Genomic DNA, 11,197 nt, shown 5'->3' with positions numbered 1-11,197 from the left:
GCGCGTTTTACCAGCCATTACAGCAGGCTGTATTCTTCTGCTAACAATACATTTCCACATTTAAAGATAAAGGAAATCTGTTAAGTGACCTACCCAGAATGGATGGGACTTGAAACAAGGTTAACATTGTCCAAGGTGTCTGCAGCCCAGCTGTAGTGTCTGAGAGAATCAGAATCAAACTCCCTTTGAAACGTCAGGTGCTTAAAAACATAATAAAAAGATAAATTGAAATTTAAAATTAACATGGAAAACACTTGTCTTAAATACAAGCTTCTTAATACAACTGCATTGAATTTAGATCTGCCTCCTTTCGTCGTAACTGTGCTGATATCTCAGGTGTTAAATTACTGGAAATTCTGTAACAGAGACATGAAATCTACAAACAAATTAACCTTACATGTCTTCAACCATTCTTTTTGCCTATTTTTCCCACTTCCTTTAGTTACAGCTATGTCTCTCTAATCTTGCATGTGCAAGGTTAGGAACATTGAAAACAGAGAAATATTACCTTTGTACTGCAATCATACATCATATAGGCAGGCAATATAATATCATACCTCCCCTGATAACAGGGGGAAGAAGCTGCGAATAACTTCACTGAAAGTGTAATTGAAGTGGTGAATGTATGGCCAAGCTCCTGCTGGGAGGAGGGTTTAGTTGGTATTTATACACAACAACCAACATGAACACTGTTTTCTGGAGTGCCGCTGTCCCTACTCATCTCTATAAAAATAGCTTTAACCCTGTGAAGCACTGGCACACTGGTGCTATAATTAACTGTCCCATCTGAAAGACATTGGGGAATAATTTGTTTCTTGCCGCTGCCTATGGACACGCACATGCACACTCATGCGTCCTGTGCCCTGCAACAAGTCTCACACTGTAAATCCTCTTATCTGTGTAGCAAAGCCATACTAGTAAAATACTCCTTATTATTTGTTTCTTTTTTTTTTTCCCTAGGAAATTAAACAAATGAAATCTTCAAGTACTGTATGCCTGTATTTCCAGGATTATGTGAAAGTTTTTAAACAATTTAAGAAGCGCTGGCAGAAGTTACATCAATAAAACTAAGTCAAGAAGCTATCATGCAATACACACAGACTATCTTCACCCAAGATGGTATTAAAGATGTCAGTGTTCCCTGTAAGTAGGTTGTTTCCTTCTTACAGGAAAATGAATCTAGAGAAAGCAGTCTGTTAAAACTAAAACCTCAAGGGCTGTTTTCAAATCAAATTCAGTGGGTTCAAGTCAAACCTGAGCCAAGCACACACTTCTACACAGGGAAGTTTTATTATTTACACCTTTCTTTTTCTTATGTACTGGTGCAGAGGTAGTGAAAATGAAGTATTTTGAATGGAAATATCAGCATTAGTAGTAAATCTCGCAAAGGCAGTCATAAACACATAAAAATACTTCTGTTGAAAACCTTCCACAGGGTATGCAATTACATAGTGCTCTGTTGTTGATCAGAACCTAGAACCCTCCCATCACTCTGGGGTTTCCAAAAAACTTCTCTCTTTAGACATTCTTTTATTTCAAATGAGCATCACAGGTTTCCTTCCAAAAAACATTGACATTGCAATTTACTGCCAGTAGATAGCAACATCTGAAGGGTACAACTTTGCTCTGTTATCTGTCCAACCATGTGGCATGGCTCGATGTCTCCTGTTTTTGTTATCTTCACTCTTTCATTAGGATCTTTCATTAAACTTTTTGCTGTAAGATATGTACTTGAGGCCTGATGGTTCAAGCACAGACAACAATAATAATGGGCAAACTTGCATATATTAAACACCAAAATACATCAAAGATAAAATGAATGCCATTAAAGCAATGGCAATTAAGCAACAGCAGTGGGTTTAATTAGTACCATTTTTGAAAATGTATCACAATTTAGCTCAATGAAGACAGCTTTCTAACTCATTTCAGTAGAACACCGGGAATTCTCCTAGATTTCCTGAAGAGCCTGCAGTTTAGGCAGGAAAGTCATTGCTGTGGATTTCTGCTATTCCAAGTGATACCTAATTTCGTAAGAGCTCATACTAAGTACATTATTACTTTTGACACAAAACAGTCTAAGATCCAGAGAGTTGGTCTCAGAACTTGTAAAAATTTGATAAACAAAACTAAATTTATTCCTTTGCCTGGTGATTAACACTATTGTCAAAAATAGGACAAAACAAAGAAACATAACAAACGGGTGAAAAAGAACAACACATTTTAGTGTTTGTCATTCAAGCCATACCAGTGACACTACACTGAGGTCCAGGCATGCATGAGGGCATATGCACCATGTTTGCTGTAACAGATGAAAAATGCTGAAACTCCTTCAGCAGTGTGATACAGAAAAATAAACATAGGGCCATGTAATTTCCAAGGAAATACCACCACTCTAAAATAATTTACGTTAGATGTTACTATGCTTACAAAGTTGCTGTAGGTTTGCCTGCATACATACATAGGGTACTTTGGTCTGTTCCTTTGTCCTGAGATACTGTCTGTGTATCAGGTGACTATATTTTTTGATGCACTACTTTCTGACAAAGTGCACAGATCTTTTGGACATATTTACAGCTGGCAAAGGCACAAAGCCTGCAGCCAATAATTTTGACAGAGAAACTGAGTAGACAAAGCTAAAAGTGGGACACATACATCTTACATGCAGCATGCATTTGTTAATCTCATTTTGTCTGTCTGTTGAGATGCTGGATTTTCCAGGCAGGCAAAAAAAAAATAAAAATCTTCCTGTGTAAACTGCAGTATCAGCAATCCAGAAGACAGTACATCATCAGTGATTCCAAATCACAGGATTGATTCATCCTGTGTTTTGTTAGGTCCAGTGTTCCTTCCCTGAAATGAGGGAGATTAAATATGCATTGCTCACGGGTGTGGCATCGTTAGATGCAACTGCATGCATAAAAGCACTGATGGTTCTACTGGCAAGGATCCTGCTGGTTGCATAACTGAATATACAGGCTGTGCAATATCAGAGTTCAGCAAACGGAAGAATTTATGTTTCCTCCCAGATGAATTTATCCAGACAGAGAGATTCAGCAGGCTGCTATGTAATGGACAGCCTGATTCATCCTGCCTTTGGCTGATGAAATTCAGAGGCTGATGTAAATTATTCCATGGAGAAAGTAGTTCAAATTTGGTCTGAGTTGCTGCATCCATGGTAACACACCAGGACACATAAATTTTAACTTTTCTCCAGCCAGGTTATGTAGCCTGGACTCAGACTTCCCTGTTGAACAGGATCAGCAATAAACCACCAAACGAATCAATGGAGAACATTGAGACTTCTTAAGGAATTATTAGAAACTCTTCTCTAATACCTAATGTGTCATGCTGGCAGTCAGGTTCAGTAAAGACTGGTTTCAAATCTTCCTCGTCTGACTCTTTTTAGACTCCCAAGTCTCACAGTGATCTTGGGGAGAGGTGGCCACAGGATCTTCTATTTTACATGATCAAGAGGTTGACAATTACTCCTTAGTCTTTTATATACTTATACTTGTGATAAAATTAATTCCCTTTACTCTTAGACTTTGCTATTGACGGGTCTGACCTTTATGAAAGAAGAGATATGGAATATACAGATAGGCAATGGCTCACTCCTTCAAAGTATTGTGATACCCCAAACCAGCCTTAATTCACATCAGTTTCCAGATAGACTTTAAGGATATTGGGTTTGACCCACAATGATCTTTGTTCCTTTGAATTCCACTGTTGGAACGCAAGGTGTTTTTTTTTTTAACCCTGCTTTCTACTTCCGTAGCAGAGATTATGTAGAAGCCCAGTAACATGCAGAGGGAGGGATGAGGAGATGCAGGGGTATTCCTCATTTCTTAAATGCACTTCTCCTGCTTCAGCCAAAGGGCTGTAAAGCTTACCACCAGAGGGTTGGGCTGATGAACACAAGAATTCCAGAAGATGGATATATTTTTTGTCAGGAGTTTGAGGGCTGCAGAACCCATAGCAGGAAATTTTTGCTGGGCTCCCTTTTTCATGAAGGTAGTTTGTTGCTTTACTGTCATTTATTTTTCAGGGGATCATGGGTTTGCTAACCTCTCAAGATAGTACTGACAGAATAACATTTACAACTAGATTGTCAGCCAGGCCTCCAGCCTGGCTTCATTTTACATGACAAATTTGGACCAGCGCTGAAGTGCAGTAATTGCACAATCATTGCTGGACAAAAACTGGAATCACAAAAACATGAAGACTGTAAGTGCAACAAAAACAGTGTACACTACTGCTCAGCACCAGCACTGGAAGGTTTTTGTATTTATTGCCTTTTCAGGTCAAGAGCCAGGACTGCAAGAGAACCTCCAGAAAGCAGAGAGGTCTCTTGTAGAGATTATGAAGTTTGCCCTAAAGCAGAGGTCCTGTACATGGTGTGGTGTCACTGCAACACCTCCATGTACAGATAGGTAATTCTTATTTTAGTAGTGCAATTTTGCAATGCAAAACAGGTTAAGGATGCACACTTCGAACAATGTGCTTTAGGAGTTATTCAGCATAGTGCTGGTTTTAAGTCTTTTTAAGTCAAACGTATCCTAGCTACTAAACCAATGCCATCTACTTTGACGGTAATCACAAAAATGGCCAGAAACATACGTACATTGTAATATGTTTTGAGACTGAAGAACCTTCCTCTCCTCTGAAATTTCCATCATATCAAAAATACCTAATGAAGGTTTAGGAGCAGGAAGCGTCAAGAGTAACTTCAGGTTCTCAGCCCTGAAATACTATTTCTTGTTTCCAGTGCCAGTAGTTGCAGATTTTATTTTCTGACTTCAAAACCAACAAAAGCAACAAAATTACTGCTATGCAATGTTCAAAAACTCTCCCTAGCTGGCTGCTGCAAATCAAGGTTATTGGAGAGTTACAGCATTTCACTTGAAAGTAACAACCTAATAATAAACATTCAGTTGCTAAAGATAGAATCCAGTTTCTGCCGATGCCATAATGCTACCAAAGCTGTGTACAAAAGCTGTATTAGGACTGGATAATTTATACTACACTAGAATTTACAGACTAATACAATCAAGGCTTAAAATTCATAAGTCCTGCTCTGTGGACTCTTTCCTTCACGAAAGCATCCTCTGAGATCAACAAACCCCCATGCAGGAATACTTGCCACTGCTGAGAGGTACCTCTGTAAAAATGGCAGCCGAAAACCTCTGTTTCATTACAGTCCGCCTTAGGCTCTTCCAGGGAATAAACACAGTTCCACTCCACAGTCCTTTAATTCCCAAGTAAAGATTTCTATGTGAATTTTTATTCAACTTCCTAGCAGATCTCTGGCTTCTGTGTATCAAGAAACTCTTGAGTAATTAATTTAGATTTGAAAATCTGAAGCAAGTCTACCAAGCAAAATGCTGAGGAGGACATAAACAAAGCCTATAGGGCCCCATCATCTCCAGCATTAGCTTTTGGAAAGACTTTCCCACGCCATAATCAGGTCAAAAGATTCTGCTTTTGTTGTATTAGTCATTGCACAAACGTTTGGAAGATACATAAACTGGCTACTGCATAATAGCTTAATCTTTACAAGGTCGAATTCTTCCCAAGGGTGGCAAAAAAAGGACAGCAGTTGGAGTCCCCTCCATGTGACAGAGCAGGCAAACATAATCTCTGGGCTATACAATACAGACAAAAGTTGTTTAGTGTAAAACATATTGCTCCCAGCTTATCAAAGCACTCTAAGGATACACAACATTAAGCTCACAGATGCTTCCATTGACTTCATGGACATATCAAAAAAGTAACTGGTCCCCTAAGACTGTATTGGTGTGGGACCCCATCATCCTGACTCTTGCAGGATCAAAACCACAATCTGGTAAACCCATGATTTCTTTCTCTCAGCTCTTCTCCATTTGCAATAATTAAAAGGGTAGCAATAGTCTCTGCAAGCACAGCTGAGGGCTTCAGTGTCATCCCCTATAAATATATAGCATGAATACCTGGTGGCAGAGACGAGCACATACCTGATCCTTTGCTGGTACCAGCAGTTCTTCAATCATCATGCTGTCTCGGGCATAAGAACTTCTGTTCAGCGTGTAGGACCTATCCGAACTGAAGGAGCGGAGGCTGTTGTATTTACCATATATCATAGAAAGTGCAGGTGACAATGAGGTGAACAAAAAATAAAAATAAAAAAATTAATACATGCAACTTCCAGGGATAGCATAAGATGGCAAAATATACATAATCTATGAAATAAATACAAGGGAAAAAAATGGAATAATAAGTATTTGACTATAGTTAAATATCCCCTTCCTTACAAACAATATACATAAGCAAAATCACAAAAGATGTTTAATGCTTTGGCAGTAATGCCGTGGATTTAGAATAAATATAGAAAAGTATATTCAAGTATTTAGATGAACTTTGATAAATGTCTTCACAGCCTAATCCTGAAAGGAGACCCATGAGGGCAGGTCCTGGGGGAGCTGTGGGTAGGTCACAGCGAGTGCCCATAGGGCTCAGATTGCTGAAGCTGTTTTAAGAGTAAGCAAGTTTTATGGTGTTCTCTTTGTGGCTGAACCACTTTTGACTTTGTTATAAACACCCTAGTTATTCATTTAATGAGAAAGAAAAGAATAATAATTTTGATATGAAAGAAGAAAGAAAAGATATTTGCTTATTGATCGTTAAATACAGATTCTAGTGCTCTGGGGATTATTTTGTGCATGTTAGACTATTTGGAAATAATTATGATCACTCTGAATGTGTTGCAATTAAATCAAGGTAGGAGTGTGTTACACTTAACCCTGGAAGATACATTATGGTATGTGCTAAAAACATGCTGCAGGTCTAGACATGCTTGCTACGTGACAAAAAACAAAGTAGTAAAAAACATGAATTAATAAAAAGCAACATCCAACAACATGTTACACTTTGAGCTAGCAACACTTTTCAGACTCAGAACTCTACTACTTGTTTCATGCATTTTGGAGTTGCTAATCAAACTTTTCTAGTCCCTTAGTACAGGTTCCTCCTTGGACTAGAAGCAGAAGTGGGATCTTAATTACACGCTGTAGGCATACGTTAAGCAGAATTTTATATGATAAAGGGCATAAAGAAATCAAGTTATATTTATTATAACAGAAGGATATTCTCTAAGACTAAGCCCACACCCCTACCAAAAAATAAAAGCATGTCACTTTCCAAGGCTGAATAAAATGAAGATGAGCGATGGCAGCAGCAGAAAGATGTAACACGATGCCATGCCTTCTTACCTGACTTTTGGACTAAAGCAATTTACAGTGGAAAAGAAACAGGAGAAATAGAAAGCAAAGAATCAGACAGGAAAAGCAAGATGTTATGGCTGGATGGCTTATATATTTCATGTGTTTATTTCTTAATGTTACACTCAGAATCAGTAGTAAGATACATCCACAGAATACTTTTTGCTAAATAAAATACTTCACAGGAAAAATATTGTATTTGTCTCCTCTGAGCATAACATGTGCAATGTAAAAAATGAGTTACACAGCAACAAATAGTAATGGCACTGCTAAAATCAGAAGCATGGGAATATTAGATTTCTCTCAAAGAAAAGATAACATGCGGTTGAACCCTGAAATCTACCTAACAGACTTTGACCATGAAATTCTGCTCTCCCACCTGCACAGGGAGAAGTTAGACATGTGTGGGAAGAGTACTGGAATGAGTAAAAGGTGTCCTGTAAATCAGTGCCCAGCTCCACACACAAAGTGCACTCCCTCTTCACCATAGCTGTAGTGCTTCAGGACTGACCACATCTGATAGTGCTACATGATGACCTTGCTCACACCAAGTTCTACTTAAAAGCAGCATGTCGGCTTTGTTAATTAAGTTTACAAAGACATAAGGCTCTTCCTTAAGATCTGTTTTGCTGATTTTCTAGCTAATGGACTATTTTGGCATTCCTCGTTAATATTTTATCATATATCACTTATTAACTTAGCTAAAAATTGTAAGTGAAGCAAAACATGACTGGTCACTACTAAAGAGCAAATCTGAACTTGCATTTCTAGCGTGACCATAACAAACAGACTGAAGGGTAGACATCTAAGCTTTACCTTTTGGGAGCTGCCATTTGCTGTTAGACAATGAACTCACTTTTTAAACCAGATATTTAAACTACAGCATAGGAAAAAGTCCTCAGGGCTCTGGCTTATGAGGTTTAATTATTAGCTTCAGTACAATTCAGCTGTCAGTAAGTACATTGCAAATCCACAACTATGGAAGTAATCTCTGCTCATACAGCTTTAGTTATTTTGAGCAACGCATATTGCAGGCTTTAGCAAGTTTCAAAAATGAAATCTAAAGCACCGATCTAGAAACACCTGAGCTGAAGTCAACATTAGTCAGATATTATATTAAGTTTACAATATTTTATCAGGTTCACAGAAACTTTGGCCTGTTTCCTGTAACATGCAATCTGTACCCTGTCAAATGAAACCCTGCAACAAATTTAGGGTAGACCTACTTTTTTATTTTTGAGAATATTTTTCTTTAATATTGGCGATCTCAGTTGGATAACTCGCTAGCACCTTTAAAGAAATAAAAGCATCAAAATAGCAAAATGATTGTCATTCAGTTTTCCTGGTATTTACATTCTCCAGCTGAATTAGTCCATTAAGGAACACTGTAATGTGTGTATCAATCTGACCTGCAGTAGTGAAAATAAACCTGGTTTTGCTGGCTTTTCTAGATTAGTTTTTAGACCAGTTGCAAAACTGCTAGCAAAGAAGTGCCTTGGAGATGTTCAGAGCATGGGCAGATAGATACCAGAAAAAGTGAATAATTTGTTTTCAGTGTCATTGCCATAAGAAGCCAACATGAATAAAGAATATGAAATAAACCAGCAATGAACATATGCTTTAAAGGCACAGTATTATCATAACACGGAAGCACACCCCCTCTACTTCATTTCAAAATATACTCCAGCTCTGCTTGAAAAAGCACGCTTGGTTTGTAAAAAACTTGTAACTGTGGTGACATGCAAACTCAACAAACAGCAAATACAATACCTGGCGGAGCGGGCTCCCAGGCTAAAGCCCATGTATCCCTCAGCAGGCAATGAATCATCTCCCAACTCCTTCAGATCCTGGGGTCCGAGGTATTTGTCCGTATCACCTGTCATTGCATCCTCACCTGTCAGTACAAAAGCCAGGCTGAAATGAGAAGCTCCATGTATTGTAAATGTCTGTGTGCTTAGTAAGTCATAACGCCCTGCTCTGTTCACCAACAAGGAATCAATCCCGTCACCCCCACTTTCCCTAAGGCTCTTTCCATGTAGCACGTCAGTTATCCACCCTCTGAACTGGCCTGAGAAATTATTTTATTAGGGCAAACATAAGAAACAAAACTCCACCTTGGCATAAATCCATTATACGAGGGATGACTTTTGCCCAATCGTTTAAGCATGCTAAGGGTTTCCTCTGTACTTTGCACCATTGCACTCACTTTTGCTTTTTTTACTAACAAGCCTGAGCTGACAAATAAAAGTCAGGTTATTCTGTACGAAAAACAAAACCAAAAACTTGGCTGTGAGACAGCCTGTTTGCCCACCAGTTATGAAAAGTGCAGCAGGTTTGAACGGACGCAGAGTAAGAGCAGCGGCCCGCCTTCCTCTCTAGGTATTTGTCACTAACATTTGCAAGATTGAATATAAGACGGGTTACATTTAGGGATTTGTTTTGTGATCTGATTCACACCCCCAGGCAGGGAAGACCTTCGGACAGACACTATCCCCCCCACATACACAACCCTTCCGGCCGGGGGGGGCGAGGCTGGCTGAGCCCGGCCCGGCCCGGCCCGCGGAGCAGAACAAAGCCCTAAGCCGGAGCCCCGCACCCAAAACCCGACCAGGCCTCACGGTCAGCCCGTCGGGAAAGGCCAGAGAGTGGTGGGATACGCGGACACCGACGGAGGAGGAGTCGATTAGTTTTGTTTTCAGAAAAAATGGAAGGAAGGAGGAAGGAAAGTTAAATCTTCGGAGGGGAGGGCAGGCGCCGCAAAGGGTTAACGGAGCAGCTCCCTCTGGCTGGAGCATTTGCATAGCATTACATCATGCAAACCTACATTCCTGCATTGACAGAGCAAGTCCAAAATATGCCTTTTTACCCCCCCGCCCCATTCGCTCAACAAGAGCGCGCTCCCAGCAAGCTCGCTCTTCGTCGACATTCGCGCCCACAGCCCTTGTGGTGACCGCGGTTGAGGTGAGCAAAAGTTGCACAACCGCAAAGTTTCTCAGCGTGTGCTCGGAGATGAGTGACTCCGCGACACGTTTCCCACTTTCATTCAAGGAGTTTAGGCTACTTTCCATTCACTTAACTCAGGAAACCACAGGCGAGCTCCGGTTTTAAACTAACAATCACATCTAAAAATACCCTTTCAGCGACCGCTCTGAAAACGGCACATACACAGACCGACTTTCTCCTCCAGCCCGGCAACAACCAGTATTTTAAGGTACGGTTTAAAAGCCAAAATGTTCATAGTATACGAAAAAGCATTTTAACACCCCCAAGAAAAACCACCAAAAAACCAACCAAACAAAAAAAAAACCAAAACAAACCCACCAACAAACAACCAAACCAAAAACCCAACCTAAAACAAAACCCAAACCAAAACAAAAACAGAAATAGAAACATTACACATTAAACTTTTAAAAGTCTTACTGTTTTGGAAAGCCATTTTCACCAGCTTGGTCTATAAGAAATTTTTCCCTGGTGTTTCCAAGAATTCCTATTAGTCCTATTAGTCCTTAAGCAGTGATTTAGAGTTAAACTCCAAACCAGCACAAGCAAACTAATCCCTGTGGGTCATATTCGCTTTCCACTCAACAACCAAGATCTTCTTAACATCTTGATCTCTTCGTATGTATGTTAGGACATGTGCACCTTTGTCCTCCCAACTCAGATCAAAGTTCTTTACAAATATAAAACAAAATGAAAAATAATGACTATAGTTAAAGAAAAAATAAAAAAATCCCCATGTAATCAGTCTGCAGACATCCCTTTAAAGCTGCTGCTGATTGGATTACAGCCTCCCTTGGCAAACCTCTTGAATGGTGACATAAATGCAGGCACTCCAGTTATTTGTATGTAAATAAGGGTGCTGCGAGGGTGTAGTTTTTCTGTAACTTGATACTGGGGCTGAGCAGGGAGCGCGGGGCTGCGGGGAAGGGCGCTGGGCTGCGCTG

At 39.8% G+C, this 11,197-nt stretch overlaps 1 protein-coding gene across 1 annotated transcript in view; it reads right to left on the bottom strand.

The window, feature by feature from the left end:
• The window catches only part of LOC104408396 (ankyrin-3-like), a gene marked incomplete at its 3' end in the record, with an annotated part of 30,045 nt that extends 19,724 nt beyond the window's left edge, over nucleotides 1–10,321 (bottom strand). The window contains exons 1-4 of the mRNA XM_010017991.1: nucleotides 10,078–10,321; nucleotides 9,024–9,147; nucleotides 5,991–6,093; nucleotides 94–200 (exon numbers count right to left, since the gene is read on the bottom strand). Of these exons, the coding sequence (XP_010016293.1) occupies nucleotides 94–200; nucleotides 5,991–6,093; nucleotides 9,024–9,147; nucleotides 10,078–10,321 (578 nt within the window). The remainder of the gene's footprint in view (nucleotides 1–93; nucleotides 201–5,990; nucleotides 6,094–9,023; nucleotides 9,148–10,077) is intronic.
• Nucleotides 10,322–11,197: the final 876 nt, after the last annotated feature.

Source organism: Nestor notabilis, unplaced genomic scaffold (genome assembly GCF_000696875.1).
Source record: "Nestor notabilis isolate BGI_N333 unplaced genomic scaffold, ASM69687v1 scaffold34847, whole genome shotgun sequence".
Lineage (NCBI taxonomy): Eukaryota > Metazoa > Chordata > Aves > Psittaciformes > Psittacidae > Nestor > Nestor notabilis.
Note: the sequence above shows the minus strand (reverse complement) of the source record. Positions and strands in the feature narration are given on the sequence as shown.